The sequence below is a fragment of the Papilio polytes genome, unplaced genomic scaffold, assembly GCF_000836215.1.
Source record: "Papilio polytes unplaced genomic scaffold, Ppol_1.0 DF823912.1, whole genome shotgun sequence".
Taxonomy (NCBI): Eukaryota; Metazoa; Arthropoda; class Insecta; order Lepidoptera; family Papilionidae; genus Papilio; species Papilio polytes.
Genome location: NW_013525292.1, coordinates 713,078 through 734,763, shown reverse-complemented (window position 1 = coordinate 734,763; position 21,686 = coordinate 713,078). Strand labels below are relative to the sequence as shown.

The following is a 21,686-nucleotide window of genomic DNA, read 5'->3' as shown; positions in this document are numbered from 1 at the left end:
TTTTATACTTCTTGGTGTCGGAGCTCTTGGATTTTTCTTGCGTTGGAGGAGTTTCGGCTTCGTTGTTTTTAGTCTCCGAGTACTTTCTGCTATAATCTATGGGTTGGTCGCAGGAATCTTGGTCGACGTCGTAACCAGATTCCGTGTAATTGGTTCTCATGTCTGTTGAACTCCTGGGTGGTGGTATAGGAGGTTGATTGTACCGGAGGAAGGTGTTGTCCTTGGGTAGCGTTTTCGAAGCCGCCTTAAACGCTTCGCCTGAAGGTTCCATTCTCATCAAGTCTTTGCTCCGCGGCGTGGGCACTGGCACCTTGCCTGTGCGCGTGACCCTCTCGAAAACGGAGTCAGAATGTGTGCTGGTGACGGAGTCCTTACTGTCGGACCTATTGACATTGCCGGCACTGCCTGTGTTCGATCTTGTCACCAGAGCGCCTTTTAAAAGAGTGTTACTGCAACTGAGGTAGCTCGCCAAGTGAGCACTGTGGCTGAGGGATATCTGCGACGCCAGATTTCCCATGAGCGGAGAACTAGATGTCATTCTATGTCTTTCTAAGTTCATAGCGATCTGTCTTTCTGTCGCTGTGAATAGGTTCTTTTCTTCTCTGTTACTAGTCGAGGGGGATGTGGCCGGTTCGATGTTATCGCAGGTCTCGGCCAAATTTTGATCCAACTCTTGTTCTAACGCCTTTTGTTTCCGAGCGCCGAGAGTGGGCAATGCGGGTAAGTTCATGTTTCTGGCAGTAGTGTCTAGGGCGATTATGTGAGATTTGCCAGGTTTCGAATTGAGAAGATTCTTCAGAGCTGCGCTGGAGCCCATTGCAATCATTTTGTGTTTGGAATGAATAAGACTTCTGAGCATGGGTACGGCGCCGTGGTCCCAAAGGAACTGTTGGTCTTGGTGGCATCGAGCCGAGAGGTTCCACAGGGTGCCGCACGAGTTGCTGACGACTGTCAGACTGGGAGACTTGAGGTGTTGCAGTAAGACACTCAAACAATTTCTCTCGCGGAGAATTTGCCTGTAATCTTCGCGGACGGCGATGTGACTCGACACATTCCTCATTATACCTCCTGCATTCTCCACAATCGCTAGGGTTTTTGTCGGGGAGTTATAGCTGAGCATATCTACGAGAAACCCTAAGGCTCCGTCGACGGAACATAGAGCGACTTTGTTCATGGAGCAGTGGGCGGTCAAGTTCCAGAGAGCAGATAGTACGGACTTGAGTGTCGCCTCTTTTTGGCAGGTCATCGCGGCTTTGGTCAGGCCCTTTACGGCTCCAACTTCTCTCAATACTTGCTTACTATTGGTATCTGCTCGCCAAGACAGGTTTCTTAGTACAGCAGCTGTAACCTGAAAGTAAGGAAGTAAAATAAATTATTTTCAATACAAAGTTTTATTAATTAATGTAATGAACGGAACGCTTCATTTTCTTCTGATTTTTTTTTCTGAATATACCTATTTCTAAAGAAAACAATACTTACTTGTCGCATATCATCATTAGGGGATTCCAGTTGTTCAACGAGTGCCAACATAAAATCTTTGAAGGAACACAGCAATGACTTGTTATTGCCGTCTCCGAACGTTAAATTGGTGAGAGTCATGCCGGCGTACTTTCTCATGGTGAGACAGGTGTTGTCGTCAGTTCTGCTGCCGTGCGCCGCCTGGTCGCCGCTGACCAGCGCCGCCAGCGCCTGCAGCCCGCCCAGCTGGCACACCACGTGTCTATGTTCTTCATCAAACGACAGCTTCATAAGCGCAGCAACGCTTTGACTGGGATGTTTAGTGGCATCGTCTTCTATTGCTTCTTTATCTTCTTTCCTCGCGTCTACTAAATCTTCTAACACGTAACAATATTCTCGGACTTGTTCGAGCAATCTCCACACTCTCGCTTCTCTTCTCCCCGCTTTGTCATCAGTTTGGGTGTGGATAATGTTTCGCAGGGCCTTAGCGGCGCGGTCGCGAGTCTCTCTCGGTACTTTCGAGTGTATTAGCTGTACTAGTAAGGGTATACATCCAGCTTGTCGCATCGCTATGCAACTTTCAACTGACCTACTCATTTCTAGGAGCGGGCCACTAAGATCTGCATTATTTTCAGGCGACAAACTAAGTAGGGATATCAAGGAACATACGCATTCCATTTTATTTTCTAAATTTGAGGAGGGTCTGGAGCAGTTATTTGAGCCGTTACTTGAAAAACTTCTGACACTAGAAGAGTCCTGGCCTGTCCAGACGTCCCTCTCCCCAGGCCAGGTACCTCTATATAGCTGGGAAGCCCGTTTGTCTCGTTCGCTTGATCTGGCTGCGCTTTCTAATCCATAATGCAATGTGGTTCTATAATTTGTCCTATGGGGTCGGTCATCTTGAGGGGTATATGTGGAAGTGGAAGACTGCGGTTTCATCGGCCGTTTTGGTAATGCCCCGGATTTCTTTTGTGCATGGCCATCGTCGCCATCGATTTCGTCATCTAAAAAGTTTGGGTTTGTTATGTCGCTCCGCTCATCAAATTCGTCGGGTGATGGCGAATGGTCCAAAAAATGTGGTTTAGGGATACGACACTCGATGTTAGATCGTGACGGTGGTTGGTAGTCGTCATCTAAAAAATGTGGCCGGCGCGGAAGAGTGTCGGATTCTAGAGTTTCCAGCTCTAAAGTGAGATCCCGAGCGCGTGTCTTGTCAGTTCCTTTGGAAGGATATTTTGTTACATTTCTAGAATTAGCGTCTTTAGTGTCCGGCAGGCGACGCGCGTCGGGTGAGAGCGGGCTGGAGGAGTGCGGATGACCTCGCGGGGTTTCGCTCGATGTGGAAGGTGTGCAGTCTTCGCTGGCGGATGGTCCGGAATCAGTCAATGGGGAGTTAGAAGAGTCCATGCTGCTCCAAGGATCTACCATCACTTCGTTCTCCAACTGAAACAAGAAAAACCAAATTGAATAACCCAATATTTATTCGAAATAATTGATAAGGCAAACTAGTTTCGATCTTATTCAAAGCAAGTTATTATTTCACGCACGAAATATCCTTAAATGAAGACAAGTAACTTTGAATAACTAGACAGAAGAATAAAAGTAACACATTGAATTATGTAAAAAATACCAATTAAAAAAATAAATGGAAGTTACAATCAAATAAATAAGATTTGAAGATTGTTCTAACAAGCTGAAAATAAAAAAAAAGATTAAAATAATTGACAAACACTTATAATTACTTTAAGTGCTAACTTATCTTGCTTTAAAATAAATTGTCGTTGATTAAAATTGTTTCGGTTCACGCGAATCGAAGTTAAACGGGTAACCCACGTGGTCAAGGTCATTTGGCAAGAAAGCTGAGGCTAGCACGTTATTTGTGGAAGCTGAACTACTTGTATGTTTACTGGCGTTTATTTACAGACCAATCAAATACCGGTTAAGATGTTGAAGAGATAAACGACATGAGAGGGTTAATTTATACATTTTGTTTTAGCCATATAGCAGGAAGTTCTTTAATATTTAGGAGTAGTAAAAGTATTGTGGTTTTGAAAAAAATGTTTTTACCAAAATTAAAAAAAAATTTTCTACCTATTAAAAAGACATAACGGCAAAATCATCATCACTTAGTTGAAACCTTAAAACATATGCATAGAACTCTTTAACGACATAATGCTATAGGCTCAAGTCTTGGTATTTTCAGTATTTAAATAATTTTCAAATGGAAATCTATTGTTGGATTGATCCTCGCAACTCATGAACATAACTTAGAAAACTCGATGTCAACTATTCAAGCACTGTTGTACACAAAATATTAATGACGAAAATAAATGAATTTATGGACTAAAGTAAACGGAAAACGTTTACAGATTCAAATTTTAGTGATGAGTAATAAGTGAGTTATAAATTGTTTAAACGGTACCATTTATACAGCATTAGCAGGCGACTCACGACCGTTCATAACGTCACTTGAATGCAAAACACAATATACGATTACGTGTATGTAGACAGTGCAAACTGTGATTCAGATATTATCAGAAAGATTTAAGATCTATCGTCTAACCCATTACATGCTATTGCAATTTTTAAAATGTCTTCTTTTTTATCGCATATATTTTATTGTACAAGCTTGGCTTTCGAAGGCACTGGAAGTGTTAAAGTCAAATGTATGCATAGAATACTAAATGTTTCGAATAAATTCATTATCTGTGTAATAATGCATGTCATTCATCTGTTCAAAGGAAATTCAAGCCGAGTGATTTGTAATTATTTTGCATCTGAAGAATGCGTATAGAAGCGGCTACTTTATTTGCGTAAAACTTCCGCTGACATAAATTCTATGTCAATAAAAAACATTGTCTTCATATGTCCTATTAATTTTCCTAAATAAATAGATTTTTAGCTAATTTTTTATTTGAAACTTCCCGATAATCGTAAGGACTTTTGACATTAAATTGTGCTATTTTCAGTTAAAATCGCATTATACTAAGTTGTTAGTTGAAAAAAGTCAGTCAGCTTGGTCAGTTTTTTTTTGCTGTAAAAGTTATAACTGACATACTATTAACCGCAATAAAGTTAATGTTAACTTTCTACTGAGGTTTGTGATATAAACTGGAATGTGGGTAGTCATTAAGGTTGCTGCTCATCCGTCTCCGTTGACACTTTCTTTCATAACTGTACCTCATCTAGCGATTAACATTATAGAACATTAATATAATGGTTATTTTCCTTGTCACTCTAATTTCAAGACAGTAAGCGGGATATCAATATACTTCTATAGAAATATGACCACAATGGAAACCCACTGTTTGACAATTAATACAAATGCGATATCTATAACATCTTCCGCGTGAGTATCAGGTTACTCTTAGACCAACCACAATTTATCTTAGAGATGTGACGCATTTTTCCTATTGGCAAAGATCCAGTCAATAAGACAAAGGTTATCTCAGGCATTTGTAGAGTACAACTAAACATCAGTAGTTATCCGGGAGAGATACGAAAAAATATTATTGATCTGATACTATTACAATAAAGCGTAAACACACACTTCTTTGTTGCCTAAGACGTCAGCAATTACAGCATATTTTTGAATAATCCTTTTTTTAATTAAAAGCTCTACACTTACGTCAAGCTTTACGCTATACATTTTCACGCCATTAAACTTAGGGGATAAATATGTTGGATAAAATCCCTAATATAGGAAAGAGACCATAAGTTGCTACCAACATCAAGGAAGCAAGGTTGTCATCATGTAATGTCATTTTGACATTTGCAATTGATAATTTGACAAATATAAACGACAAAATAAAGTTTTTATAATTACCTGCGGATGAAGCCGCATGGGAACAGCTAGTATACCATAAACATAAAACAGAAACCCAGAATCATTAAGTAAAGAGAATGTTTGGAGAATAAAAAAATAAATTCCGCTGGACGTTGAATAAGTCTTATAAACGTGGCTACAAAAATGATCAGTGAATCTTAAAGAACCTTGACTTTGCTTTTTCTTTAATTAATTATGACACACTTCAATTAACTCAATGGATCTCATGATACTTGCCCAATCCGCTAAGGGAGTGCCATAAACAAAAAACTGAACAGAACTGAATTTCTCTCCAACAACGTTGTTTAGAAAACAATAAGCGAGTAAATAAAAATGCAAACGAATTGAGAACCTTCTCTTTTTTGAAGTCGGTTAAAATAATATTCTTAAATTGATTGATATTGTAAAAAAATGAAAAAGAATTTCATTCGATTCGTAATTACGATTTCTGTCATAAAATTAACTTTGGTACCTTGGCATCGACGTCTCTAAGGTCGGAATACTTTTGTCATAGACAAAACATACTGTAGATTGCACGAGTTGGTACAATAAATTTAGACATTTAAAGTTAACATAATCAGTCTGTACTTAACAAAAGAATAACAGCCATATTAAGAGCGCGTGCACAACTTTGACTAAACTATCACACCATCTAACAGTGGTAGTGCCCGCTGTAACATCTTAGCACGAATGGGCCGGCACGCCCGGTGTAATATCGCGAGTACACAGAAGACAGGCGTGAAATGAAAGCAATTCCGTGTTTCGTTTGATGAGTGTGGTGCCGGAGGCCTAATTTTAGTCCCTTTCTCTTTACCACCCTTTTCTTATAAGGAGAGGATGGGTAGAGGAAGTGGATTTGCCGGTGGAGGAGATGCATAGTAAGGGGAAATATCCTCTTTATGTACGTCTCCTCCTCCGTCGGATAAGGGTAGGCAACGCATCTGCAATTGCGGATGTCTATGGGCAGCGGTCGCTTCGCCATTTTGGCGGATTCAGGTGGACGCGTGCTCGTTTACCACCTTATGTTGTAAAAAAAAAAACTGCTTTGATTCCTATGAGCTTATATGGAGGTGTACTTCTCGATTTTTGGTAGTTGCTGAACTGTTGAATGGTCTACGAAACAAACGACAATCGCACAACAGCTGTGCGATAGTTTAGTCAAAGGTGTGCGTCCGATCAACAAGTCTTGATCATGTAACTTCGCAAGAACCGCTTACAATCAGACATCAAAATTTAACGCAATTTTAATTTTTTTAGCCGTCACACAAGTAATATGATGAAGTTTTCGAGTTTCTTTATCTCTTAACACGTATTTGTTACATCGTCTTACATAAATACAGTTTGTAATAATCTTACAGACTGGACATATTTAACAGTCAAGTTCAAACAAAGAGAAAAGTATCGCAGGAAGTATTAGCATGTGACAATGCCAGTCGACAAACAATGTCCGCTGCCTTACTGACCAATACACAATGCTCTATCGAAACGCTTAGTTGCTTTGCTTTGTTTTTAATTAAATTGATTCGTTTAAAACTTACTCAAGTCAAAGGAATTAATTTATTACCAAGATTAATCGAAGTTATATAAGAAACTAACAGTAACTAAAATACCATTAGCCTGAATCAACACTAAGGGGAACACTTAAAAATACTATTAGAATAGTTTAACGTACACTCAATCACTTACTCTCATTTTTTCATTATCTTTCCAACATTTTTAAATAGAACTCGTATTCTAAAGACAATATAAATTAATTTTGAATTCTGGCAATGTACCAATATATCTAGTTTACACACTTAGAGCTGACTCAATACACATAAAGATTTCTCCAAAGTATGCTGCACTACTTTGAGATTGGTTTATAATTTGAAAAACTTCTCTAAATAAGGAATTTTATATTTATACTCAGTTTCTGGCGCTGCGCCAAGAGCTGACGTGATACAATTCTGTTTCAAGAGAACTTTCTAGTAGAGAATATCATATATTAAAATCTCTATTGTCTACGTTGTAGTTATATTTTTCAATTTACATAGAAAATTATAAAGTATGTTGTAGGGTTACAGTACAACTGTTATTGTTTAAAAGTAGTGTTATTTTAAAATAAAAATGAATCCTACATTTCTTACATAACTATTTTATAAAATTGTGATGCGATTCTAATTAACATGATTGTGGTTTTTTTTTCTGGATTTAAAGAACAAAACATTAACAGTGCAGCTATATACAATATGTATGTTAAATAAATTCAACTAGAGATATGAAATCAAATGTTTTTTTCTAGAAAAATCTCGCTACATCATACTGATTTAAATATAAAATCCAATTTTTAAACAAAGCATCGTTATTATACTTACCAAATCTTTATCATGAGATGTATCGATTGGGTTCCCGTTCTCCACATCAATACCGGAATCATTGGGATCACCTCGTCTGCATCTCGTCACTTCATGGAACACACTGCTTATTGTGTTGAAATTTAACCTTAGATCCGTACTAAAGTCATCAAATAGCTTATAATGGTTCGCATTACATTCCGTATCGTTGTCGAGATACCCTCTATTACTATGTCTATCTGATCTGTTCCGGTACACTTTGTAGAAGTCCCGCGCACTCATTTTTTTAAACTTTTAACGTTTGTTTATTATGACATCGTATAAAACCGTGTGATAAAGCTAAAAGATTGTAAGATATTTAAGTAATACTATCATTTATGGCAGTTGCGACGATATTTTTAGGTTTTGCGTTGGATTATGCTCCGTTTATGTCATTGCAAACAACTGATACTAGTTTCACACGATACCAGAAGTTTTGTACAGTATTGCTATTAGTTAAACAAAAATTGCATTGCTATAATGTTCTGCCCTCGTGTGACACTAGCATAACACTAAAACACTCAAAAATGCACAAAAATATTATTCCTGTATTTTTTAAACCATTGCATTTTTAACTAAACTATTTATAAAACTCTTCGAAAATGCAAAAGTTTGTATCGTAAATCTATCGTTAGTTCGCATGAGGAATAAACAAATGGGGAGAAATATAGTCCACACCTCCCATGCCACGAAATAGGTCAGAAATATTCATAACTACAGATTTAGAATCTACGAGGGCTATAGCTTTTATTAAACAAAGCGATGTTGTGAATCAAGATATTGGAAGATCGAAATTCAAAAAGGTGTGGAATATTTGTCATTTATATATCGTAAGCGTTGGAAAGTACATAACATGTCGTAAAAAAGGGCAAACGTAATGGAATCTCTTGCCTTTTAACATCATCTTGTTTATACAACTCGAGATAAGAAACGGGTTACTAGCACAAGGTTACATAGATTTCTGCACGTGTTATAGTAAGAAATGTTTATGCAATTTCTAGATTAAATAGTGAACTATTTCGACTCTTACAAATTGATACCTTTACAAATTAATACTCTTACAAATTAATAGATTTAATACCTTTTACATCCTTGTTATTTCAAAAAAATATTCTATCAAAATAACAAACGGAACCATCAGTCACATAAACAAATGACCGTTTCGTTCCTGATTTTGTTTGTTTTTTAAAGCAAAGTTACGTATCTATTTATTGCCTACGTATTAATATAGTTCCGGGATCTGTACGGTTATTTCACAGGAGCTGGAATCGTGCCAGTACGTGACCAAAGACGTTTTAAAAGGATTTTTACATCGGCTTTTGACGTAGAAATTTTTATCTTTACGTTGAGCTTTTTATGAATGAAATCAAATTTTATCCAGTACAGATTGCAAGATACTTAAAATAATTCTAATTTTAATTAATGTAACTGAGAAAGAAAACATAATATTTTACTTGTGTATTAGGTTAACTTGTTACATACCGAAATATACCAGACTGAAGCGGTATTTGATGCTAGGAATCCGGATGTTATGTAGAATGTATAGGAGCCATCGCGTTGTAATGTATCGCAGCCGGTAAATCAACACTTTAGCGCTATCAACATCTTACTGCCCTATTTCAACGCTTTGTGTTAGTAACAGAGTATGTATTGATATTAACGTCTTTAAACTCTCATAATTTAAGTCTAATTCCAGTTGGCTAGTGACTGTGTTAAATTCTAGATTCTACATCCTTGTTAACTCGCCCGGTACACGATTTTAATTAAATTTCACATTTGTATGATTCGTTGTTTTTGTACAACGTATGAAACAAAAAGTCCTGGAGGCACTAGGTTCTTTCTCCTCCGACGCAATTTTTCTGAGTTCAGTCTTTTGTGGTACAATAAAACATCAATAATTATATGATTATCCGAGTACGCTCCAGGGCAAGTTGTATGAGGTGTATGGAGAGCCCTTGACCGAGATGTGGCGCTTATCCCCCCGCGACCTCCGCCAGCGCTCTAAGGCTTCCGAGTGTCACTTGTTTTATTAGCTGGAAATTTCTTTAAAACACTCCATCCATTTCTTATATTCGAAACAGAATGGTTCTTAATGGATATTATAAAAGCTGAGAAATAGATGAGCCGATAAAACTAATGTCAGAGAGCAAGAAACATAAAGAATAGTTCAATAACCCGAGCAGAGGTTCAAAAGATGAAATATCAGATATTTAAACATACTATCCTCTATTAAATGTAGTTAATTCAGAAGTTTAAGTCTTAAGATCACAAGAGACTACAAGCATGGGGTAGGCAAAATGGCCGAATGGTTGCGAGTCAATGAACCGCATTACATAAACGAAAGCGCAAGGGGTCGATGCGCTTCAAACAAGGTTAGAACGACAGCTGACATTAAGCATGCACAAAGCAACAAGAGCTGTCCGGAAGAAGGTAAATGCTTAAATGATTAATAACAATCTAGAGGTGTTAGCAACTACCAATAAACGTCGATTATTCAGGAATGTAGATGTCTTGTAGGCGTAGAAGATAGAAGAGAAGTAAGACAGTAAACAGAACGATATCTTCACTGTGAGCTTATACTGTGTAGATATATTGCTATAGCTCTCATTCTCAAGATAGTTCTCTTCAGAATACAGAGACAACAATATAGTTCATATTTCGGCAATGGGATAAGTAAATTTGACATAACTCAGTATTCCTATCTAGCTGTATTGTGGACGACACAGCGAGACGTGAGTCAGAAAAAAAGATTTTATTTAAACTCGACAAATTAATGTCGAGGTCACGACGAGAGGTCTTCTCTACTAATTGTATTTTGTCTGACTCACTGCGTTGTTTGTATACGTCTTCATTGTTTTTTTAAACGCTACGTTATTAAACTACACCTACGTTTATACCAAAAAACATTACAATTGTTACGTGGGCCAAAATGTTTTTCATGACGTCTCTTTCTGTATATGTCGAACTTCTAAAATATTTTTCTTCCAAAAATTTTTTCTTTAATAATAGTAAATATAGATATTCAAAAGAGTTCCTACAATCCTTAGAACCATCGTGTCAAAAATAACTTCCTATCCCAGAGAATTTTCGCTCTTATTACTTTTGTTGTAAGGTTGACCGATAATTTGATCTTATGGCTTCGAATCTGAGACATGAGGGAGTGTCACTCGACATGCGACAGTTGCGATGACAGAACGCGGTCGACGGGAGGAAGCAAGGATAAAAATAGAAGTATTTTTAAAGAGACGTCGTATATTAGTTACGAGGGGACGTCACAAGTTTAGGGTTACGTTAAAGGTTATGAAGTGATACACGTAATTTGGTTAATTACGTAAATTGCTGCTGTCGTAAAAGTTAGATTTTATTAAAGACGAGCTGTTGCCCGCAACTTCGTCCGCGTGGTATTCGAAAACATACAAACTATATAAATTACAAAAAACTACGTATCCCTCGGGAACCAGACATTTCTCTGGGATGAACCTTATCCCACGTGTACTCCAGACTATGTTTTATATCTGTGCCAAATTTCAGTAAGATATGTTGAACCGTTGCAGAATGATCTAGTGAACATTATAAAACTAAATTAATGAATCCCACGGGAACCGTAACTATTCCCGGGATAAAAAGTAACCTATGTGTTCTTCCAGACTATGCTCTAAACCTGTGCCAAATTTCATGGAGATCCGTTCAGCCGTTTAGGCTACAAACGCTAACAAACATCCATCCATCCATCCATCTAAACTTTCGCATTTATAATATTAGTAAGATTAGTAAAATGATACAGTACAAAAAACTCGAATAAAGTGAAATAAGTCGTAAAATCTTTAGACAGATGAAAATTTCTCGTTCAAGTAAACAATTAGGGTAAGTATAACAAAACGCATGAATGGCTAGAGCACCGCAGTCCGGCGCCGGCGCAGCCACTCCGCTGTCAGCCTACTCTCCAGCCATTAAACAAGAAAGCAGTCCGGCCTCCAGTGAAAGTGCACTCGGAATTCTGCTGTAATTGGAGTGAGACCGCACTCGCTCGGGGGTGGCTGATCTTACTCACCAACTATGACATTTCTTTAAGAAACCAAATAATTGTCATCACATTCTACTTGAAACAATATCAATGTTGGACATCAAAAGAAGGTAGAAAGTTCACGAATAGAATAGCCTCACATTTACAGAGCTGCCATTAATTTACCCAACGTCAGTTCTATGCATTTTTGATTTTATCTTTAGGTTCCAGAGTACAAAATTGTAAAGTGTTTTCTTATTAAATTCAAATGGGTTTTTACATATACATCGATGTAATTTACTTGTAATGGATATTTACAAAACACATTACGTAACAACGGCCATGAGGTTCGTCTAAATATAATTAGACATTCATTCATGGTGTTAACGATACGAGTAAATGTTACTACGGAAATATAACAGTAAGAGTTAACAGTAATTACTATTACAGTGACCTTTAATTATTTGTTAGTGAAAAGTCTAAATAATTTAACTGTTGCATCCTTGACATAAATTTAGTTTTGATTAAGTAAATCTAAATATCTTATAATAATAATAATAAGCTTTTATTCAGATAATTAAGTTAGTGTCACATTACATAAATTGAGTTGAATATTGATACATTATATTTATATTAATTTTATTATCCTTTTTTTTGTTTTGTTTTATTTCATTTGTTATTTATTATCTGTGTGTCCAAGTTGGACATAGGCCTCTTCCATTCGGAAATACCTTATACTGCTTATCAAATACGTTAATAAATGGATCATATAGTCTCAAAATGATTATCTGAAAAGCATTGCTTGGAAAATGTGATATTTGCATACACATTGTTATACATTTACAAGTACATCACCATGTATTACATGATACACTTGTTCTACGTAACAACTATAAACGGTAACAGCTAGAAAAATTAGCGAACCAAATCATAAATCTCACTCAAGAAAGTATATGCGAGAGTGAAAGTTGGATTACAAGAGTACGCGCTTGAACTTAAGATGAGATATATTTAAGATGTAACATAAAGCAGAGATGATGTAAGAGGTCAACAGAGATAATAAAATTCAGGAAATTTTTAGATTCCTACATTATTTAAATTTTAGTGGGGTAATGGTCAATAATTGCATGTGTTAGCTTTGGCTAACCTGAATGAGATTCTAGGAAAGGCAACGGGTCAATATGATGCCGCTGCAATGCGGTATGCGCTCGTTTCACATAACACAATCACATGTAAAAAAACAGACAAAAATACTGGCCGTAAACACAACTTTTTTGATAAAAAAAATTAAATCAATTTCTAAAAAAATGTTAACCTTACGAGTGGAATCGATTGCTTGTCACAAAATAATATTACTTACATCATTATCACAAAATCGATTTGAACATCACCGGAGTTGGCACGAATTAAGATATTCATCAAAGTTTGCGCGGTTTTGCCAACAGCGGACGTTTTTAGAGACATAAATCGCTTTACGATAAATTTACTGACGTCCGAATCCTCAGGATGTTATGCTTTAATGAAATTGACGTAATCGATATAAAATTGCAAAATTCGGTAACACAAATAAATCTTTCTGACCGTGAAATTTCCTCTTACTAAACATTGAGACATCGATATATTTTCAGCAAAATACATTACTCTAAAATATCTGCGCACAAGATTTTAATTTCTAAGTACAAACTATTTTTAACAAGAGTAATAATCAACGGCTAAAGCTAAAACAACTTCAAATTATGAGGTTAAGTAAATTGTCATAAAAAGTAAATAGAACAGGACCCTAGATAAGCTATCCCAATGAAGTTAAATTAGGACAAAGATCGGACTACACAGATACAAATGAACTCATCACATTAATTGAAACAAATAGTTCAGAAACTCGAGCGTGTCGTATCAAATTACAAGTTACGACACAATGAAGACGATGCTACAAAAACATGTTACACAATAATATTACCGCATAACTATGTAACGGTGAATAACAGTATCAAGAAATCAAACAATAGATTGATGCAAAGAGGTTGCCAGATCTAAGTATTGATCTCATAATGCTATTGCAAATAATGACAGATGCCAAGAAAATTGGAATCTTAGAGTATACTTTTTTAATAGGGAACACAGAGGTGGTCACGACACCCATGGACATCTGCAACACCAGAAGAACTACAGATGCGTTGCCGGCCTTTGTCTAAAGTAACTTCTAAGAGTACATGACTCTCACAAGTATTAATCAAAGCGATTGGAATAGTGAAGTAGCTGAGTTTACTTAAGAATACAGAATATATAAATCATTTTAAAGAATAACAAAAGTGGACACTAGACGTAATACTATAGCTATGTAAAAATGAGTAAACCAATTTAGAAGGTAGTAGTGAAATAGTAACGTAATATGATTACTATTAAAAGCAAGGCGTTGTGCGTACAGCAAGTTTGTAAATTGTTATGGAATACATTACTGCTTGTAATTACTGTCGACTGGAAAGTGAGAGTGTCTCGGATGCTCCCACGGATTCTTTTGTACGAACGACGGAAGTATGTCGCTAGTGATAAATTACATTGCAATGGGAATTCAAATTGGCTCCATAAACAATAATTAGTTACATGTAACACGAAAGAAGAAATATTTGCTGGCTTAATATAAAAAAGGCGAAGTTAAATGATTATAGATATATGCTATTACTGTAATTAGAAAACAGTAAGAGCCACAGGAGCAGGGGCTCTTGCAAATTACTAATCGTCTGCGTCTAGTAAATTTTTACGGTCTTCCAGAATACGGAAGTGTATAATACAAATTGCCACATTCTTATGTACTTTATTTTCTTTTTAATAGTATTTAAAGTTCTTGGTTATTCATCGAGCAAATTTCCGTTGTAGTGACAGGGGAAGCAATTAACAACATCCGAGGGGCCGAGGTCGGCTAAGATGGAATGGTTCCCATAATGGCGCTGTGCAATCATGATGATGAAGCGTGAAGGTTTGAAGGAAACGGCGGCCTGGATTGCACGCTATCGGAAATACAGCTCTGATCGGATTTGTAAAAACAATTGCATTGGGAGAAGAGTTAGAATATATGCTTTGTCAGTTGTTACAAATCTGCTTTGGATGATAGAAATTTACATGGAAGAGTTTACAGAGTACCTCCTCCTTTTGGGAAGTCGGTCAAAAAAGATTTTATACAATCACACGATGGGCGATTTGCTTTAGTCGAACGCATTTGCAATAATGATTAGCGACACGTCAATCCACCGAATGTACTTGGATTTCTATCGGTTTGTCGTTAACTACGCGTGGGTTAACTACGATCGGTTTAGAGGACATAATGCTAAGTCGTTTTGTAGGTGTTGTGGTACAAGCAAGCTAAAATAGACTTGGTCGCCCACTGCAGACACGACTAAAGGTCGCCAAGTTGCTTTTATACCATTCCCAGGACCAATTTTGAATTCGAAAACATTAACTTAATGCAGTGCTAATTTTCGAAGAAATTTAATGCAATTAAAATGTGTAGAATGTTCTCGAATTTCAAAATATCAATTTTTCCTTAACTTCATTGTATCAAGTTTGTATTCGCATAACTTTCTCAAGGTGCACGAGTTGTCTGTTTATGGTCATCGTGGACCAAGGTCTGAGGGTCACGGTATATTTATGTAAGGGCGCAATGCAGGCTATTTTACATTACATGATATTACATCGAATACAAAATTCACAAAGCATGATTTAAAAGCAACAACATACTTCGTACACTTCGTTAGCATGAAACTCTTAAAAGAAATGAATTTCTGTCAAACTGTAAACTTCCCAAGTTACTTTACACAAGATCTGATATTGGCTAGTTGCATACAAAATTGTAAAATAAATAATCTACGTCTAGATTACAAATTAAAAAAAAACAACAATTACTTCTGGAGAAAGTTAGAGCACAAAGAATGATAGACGATTAAACTTCCAGCTTTATAATATTTAATGACATGAAAAAGTGGTCATCAGACGGCGTTTCTAATACTGATCGCTTTTGTACTGTTTCACTTTGTTATCTTACATTTTATCGCGATATTTGCTTTCGAGAAGATTTTATGGTTTCTATTATCATTCTCAATTGATTGCATTAAGTTTTGACTGACAGTAAGTTGATTACTCGTTAATGACTAGTTAATTTAAATGAATAATTTACGATTAGTAATAGTTACTAAAGAATATTTTCGTTGAATATGAAATCATACTAATCATACTATAATATTATAAATGCGAAAGTTTAGATGGAAGGATGGATAGATGTTTGTTAGACTTTATAGCCTAAGCGGGGATTTCGATGAAATTTTGCATTGTCGTAGAGAATAGTCTGGAAGAACACATGGGCTACTCAGTTATGTTTTTTTTTAATTCCACGCGGACGTAGTCGCGGGCAAAACCTAGTTATTTCCATAAAATCAAAAGCTACATGAAGGAAGTAACGAAGGCGTATGCAATAAGCATTTGTTAAGTTAGTTCATCTTCAGTTTACAATCGTAAGCACAACTTTCATCTCATTGAGATCTTTATCGAACCTTTACTAATAGAAAATATTTCGCAATAAAAATAACTCATTATAAGAATTGTGAAAGTAAACTTAACAATAAATACCTATTTTTTAACACTTTACGAGCTACTAAGATATTTACAATCCATTCTTTTAACACAAAACATTTTACTGAATTTATTTGTAGTTTGGCAGCAGCAGAAGTGTTAAAATGTCTACCATGCTTCATGAACATAGAATTAATATTGCATACATTTGAAGTTAATTTCATAAACCGATGTTAAATAACTAAAAAAAATTACACAAACCATAACTTATATAACAAGTTACACCAACAAATACTTGTCGAGAAAGCTTTGTCTTGTTTACTTTACATTGCGATGAAATTAATTATAAATTAGTTAAAAAAAAACTATCGCTATTTATAAGCGACTATAAAAGGGCAACCGTGTCAGTCGGAGGCTGCATTCTCCAAATAGGGGCCATCAGTGGACCGGTCCGCTGAATCACGTTGCCCCGGCCAGTGACGTAACAACTTTATGCAAGTGATAATAAAAATAAATAAATAAATCAGATACTATATGAAATTATTAGTCCGCAATGCATGGCAAATTAACTAATTCGGTAATAAGTGGACAAATCTATACTAATATTATAAAGAGGAAAGATTTGTATTTTTGGATGTATTGAAATAACTCAAAAACTACTGGGCAGATTTCAAAAATTCTTTCACCGTTAAAAGCTACGTTATCATTGAGTACATAGGCTAGTTTTAATTAATCCTTTAATAAGTGGACCAATATTATAAATTGCGAGGGGATTTTTGACAGATTTAAAAAAGGACAAGGGACTCAATTCGTGTGTATACTTTTTGAAGTTTCTTTTAAATGACATTTTGATTACACTTACGTCACGCTTTAGGCTATACATTTTCACGCCGTTAAACATAGGGGTAAATATTTTGGATAAAAACCCTAATGAGGGAAAGAGACCATAAGTTGTTGCCAACATCAAGGAAGCAAGGTTGCCATGGTTTGACATCATGTCATATGATAATTTGACAAATGTGAACAATAAAATGATTTTTTTATAATTTCATGCGGATAAAGTGGCATGGGAACAGCTAGTAAGTTATATAAATAATGTCCATTTACCATTGTATAAAATCAATACAATTGTGTAACACAATGACACAGTTGTTTAATCACATGTAACGACTGAATAATATGTTTAAGAAAACATAAAACGCGGTCATATCCGATAACATTATAAATATTTGAAATTAACAGAGGAATTAAGAAGTATCGGTTCTTTTTTATTATAAAACTAGCTTTCGCCTGCAACTCCGTTCGCGTGGAATTACAAAAAAAAAAACAAAAGTGAGTAGCCTATGTGTTGTTCCAGACTATCCTCTACATCTATACCAAATTTCATCGAAATCCGTTTAGCCGTTTAAGCTACAAACTCTAACAAACATCCATCCATCTAAACTATCGCATTTATAATATTAGTATGAAGTACGATGGCAAACGGGCAGCCATCTGGACGTGAAAAGCGTACCGACCATTGCCCATAGACGACAAAGTAAGGGACGATCTGAATTGGGTTTTAACTAAGAGGTAAAAAAAATGTAAGATTAACAAAAAATCGACACTAAAATCACGTCACAATTATTTTATATTCTTGTCTCAGTTTATTTCTGTGACAAAAAGAAATATGTGTTCTTATACAAGTATTACTAAAATGGAAATCTAAGTCTATTCGTGTATATAGATATTCGTTCAAGGAAGCATACTTGATACAGACCAATTGTAATCATATCTTGTTCCGGTAGTGCATATACCACCATGTATGTATTACGGAATCATTTCTTACAATATTACATTGTTCGTTTATTTCCTTGATATTGATATATAATGCTTGAAAGAATATAAACCATAACCAATATAGTAAGGTAATTTCTAGTTTTTTATTCATATTTACAGCACAATGTAGAAAATTTAATAGAGTAAAATAATGAGAGTAGTAGAGCAGAGTAGAGTAGTAGAGTCCCTTTATTAGTATTTACAAGAATTAATAGTTTATGTCCTATAATCAATTTTATATATAACTAGCTGTTGCTCGTGACTTCGTCCGCGTGAAATTAAACATTAAAAAGTATAGCCTATGTTACTCACAGATAAATTACCTTTCTAATTGTGAAAGAATTTCGACCCAGTAGTGTTTGAGTTCTTTTAATACATACAAATATACAAATCTTTCCTCTTTATAACATTAATATAGATTCGTAATCGTGTCGAAGTTAAATATTATTATTGTTAACCCCAATAGGCTTAGTATGATCTAGCTTTTTTACAATAATTAGAAAGTAAAGCAAATGATCCGTCTCTATTCCAACTTTCTACGATTGTCCGTGCGTCTGTCTGCAAAAAGTGTAATAACCAGCTCTATTACTGCGACCTAAATACTGAGGTTGACGCACCGAGCGCACACATTAACTACTACAAGAGATTCTGAAGTATGTAGTGTCGTCCTGAATTAACACTCATCACTAAATATAGCCAAACTAAAGGCCGCGAATGTGCGCTAAATTAAAAAAAAACTTCACATGTGGTCATCCCTATGTTCTAGTACGCCAAACATCAAGAACCATTCCAGAGATATCTTTTAACCAACATCTATTCAAATTCATTTATTATTTTAGTAAGATCAGTAAGAAGTAAGGAGATATCTCTCCAGCCCTGTCGTCAAGACCGCATTACAGACCGAGAGCACTCGCGAATGACTCAGCGTGGGAATTTAAATGTAATGCCTAACACTTGCGGCTATTGGCGCTTGATTTTTTTTAAATACCAGGAGTGTTCTACTTGCGGCCCGCTTTGATTATCTATGATTCTAAGATTTGTTTTAACTCCAGAATATGACTTTAAATTAAGTAAATGTGAAATTGTGTTATTACAATTTACAAGAATATTTTTAATAAAACTCTGTCATAACTTATAACAAGAAGTCATAATGCATGAATAGATAGATGGATAATTAATATTGTTTTCATTATTAATTACATATTGCTGGAAATTAAACAAAAAATAATAAGTTGGAATTAGCGGACCGACGTTTACGCAGCCCTGTCTCGGATTTGATACGGTCATTATTCAGCGAGGCATTGTCCGATAGACCCCTTGCATTATGGCACAGATCTGTATGAGTCATCAATGAAACTGGCCGCTTTATCTTTTATTTATTTACAAAAACCACATGTTAAATTAAAAACAGAGTTATAACTCCACTTACAACCTATAAACAAAAGTATTAACAAGACAAAACATTTCTCATAATAAACAAATCATTAAACTAAATACCAATACTAACTGACAATTAGTAGAATGGAGTTCTTTAATATTGATTTGCTATGAGAAATCTACGCTAAGGGACTACATAGTGACCATACACGACTGTGTGTCAGGATAAATTAAAAACAAATAAGTTTAAAATTAAACGATCATAATTGAAAGGGTGTTTAGTTTAGCGCCGTGCTGTGCTATTCCAAGCTAACTGACTCATGCGCGGGGGACACCTGCGGAATGTCGCGTCGACAAGTGGTACACCTAATAGATTGTGACAGTACGGAAGTAAAAGATGATTATGAGACATGAAAGACGTCAAGATAATAACGGATGGTTCATTAGTGGTGCTACTTTTAACGCATTAAGTCTAATTACAATATGATGCGATTACTGTGAATTTCCTAACAATTTTTATCAATCAATTTGCACTATTGCATTTTTATACCAGTTTTACGTCACCGTAAAACTGGTATAAAAAGGTACAGTCACCTGTACAATCGGAAAGTATTAAACCAGAATGACATATGACTCACATGGTGTGTGGCATTACAAGGTACTGTCAATAACAGAGGCGTTCGCGCCGCGTCTTGTAACACCAGGTGATGTCTCAATTTCCTATGGTTAAAAACGTTTTATTTAAATAATTTGTGCTAGAAAGATTCAACTTCAAATTCAAATTTAGAACACTTCCCAATAAAGGAAGGCGGTAACAAAAGACCATAAACAATGGAATTTATTCTGTGCTAATTATAACATCGGAAACGCCACTGGAATGGTCCCCATTCCTGGAAAAGTGTGAGCACATTTTCTCAAACTTCTAAACGACAACACGAAATGGATATTGGATTATCGTTACCGTTTTAGAAATAAAACGCTTACCCTGTCTGCGAATTAAAAAGGATAAATGGATAGAATTTGGCCTCTGTTAATAAGCTATTAGCGGAGGTATGTTTTAGGTATATTCAAAAGTCATTCGACTAACAAACTAAAAGTAAACATCAGTGTGAAATCATCTTTTGAGGAAAAATTATTAACACCTGCTGATAAGGTAAATATAATGCCACTTTCAACTCGAATATAAAACATGCAGGTCTATCACAAATACTTGTCTGACAATTACGAGAGCGTATTGGTAATGATATCGACATAATTTGTTTGAGATTTGTTAGTGTATTGTAAGGGCGTTAAATGTAATACTAGGTATGACATTACGAAAACATTCTCACGAATATTCGTAATAAGCCCTCCAATATCGGTTATTGAACGCTGCCATATTTTCCCCTCACAAGTGACATGCGCGATGGCGGGAAATCTGACAGCACAGAGTATACTGCGCGGTAACTGCGCAGTAATTATAAATAACGCACGCTCTCACTTGTGGTCAATACTACCGCCGTTTGTTGGTCAATTACAACCTAGGTCAAGAGCGTTTAGATTTCAAGTGCTTTGACCTTACTGGGATAGACAGCTATTAAATTAAAAGGTTATAAAGAAAATGTATTATTACCTTAGTTCATCAATGTTAACTACAAACTCAAAGCTAACTTAGTTTAGACTACGAATTATCAAAAAAGATTTCGATAATATTTAGTACAAATTTAAACATAGTCTGGAAGAACACAGGCTACTATATTTTTTTTAATTCTCTAGGATGTTACGTCACGGGCGACAGCTCCTTTAACTATAATTCTACATTATCAGGTTTCTTACAAGGACCGGCACTTTACATCCTGTCTAGTGTGACTAATATTGTAAAATAATGCATAATTTTTATAATTCGCGCCAGTCTACGGTAACATTGTGTACGGCTTCCATTTCTTATCGACACGAAAGTCGACATAACAGATACGAGTTAATGCTCTACTGCTTTCCATTGCCTTGCTGTTGTTTCACAATATTGTAAATATAAGAATTTAATTCCATTGTCGTTTGTTCGGACACATTTACTTACAAAATTACGAGCCTGATTCGGATTAGGTATTAGTAAGGAAAATATACGTGGTACTGGGAGTTCAAGTCGCAAACTTCTGTAACTAATTACATTAAAATGTCTATAAACGGATGTTTCTCCGTAAAAGATCTTATCTGTAAATCTACATCCATCGTCTGCATATCGGATCTCACTGCAGGCCACGAGCCACCCACATCAAACAACTCATTAGGCTAC

At 35.7% G+C, this 21,686-nt stretch overlaps 1 protein-coding gene across 1 annotated transcript in view; it reads right to left on the bottom strand.

Moving 5' to 3' along the window:
- Positions 1-21,686, bottom strand: part of LOC106102637 (adenomatous polyposis coli protein-like) — a 30,916-nt gene that overhangs the window by 8,429 nt on the left and 801 nt on the right. The window contains exons 2-4 of the mRNA XM_013282178.1: positions 7,639-7,956; positions 1,480-2,901; positions 4-1,348 (exon numbers count right to left, since the gene is read on the bottom strand). Coding sequence (XP_013137632.1) covers positions 4-1,348; positions 1,480-2,901; positions 7,639-7,899 — 3,028 coding nt within the window. The 5' untranslated portion in view covers positions 7,900-7,956. The remainder of the gene's footprint in view (positions 1-3; positions 1,349-1,479; positions 2,902-7,638; positions 7,957-21,686) is intronic.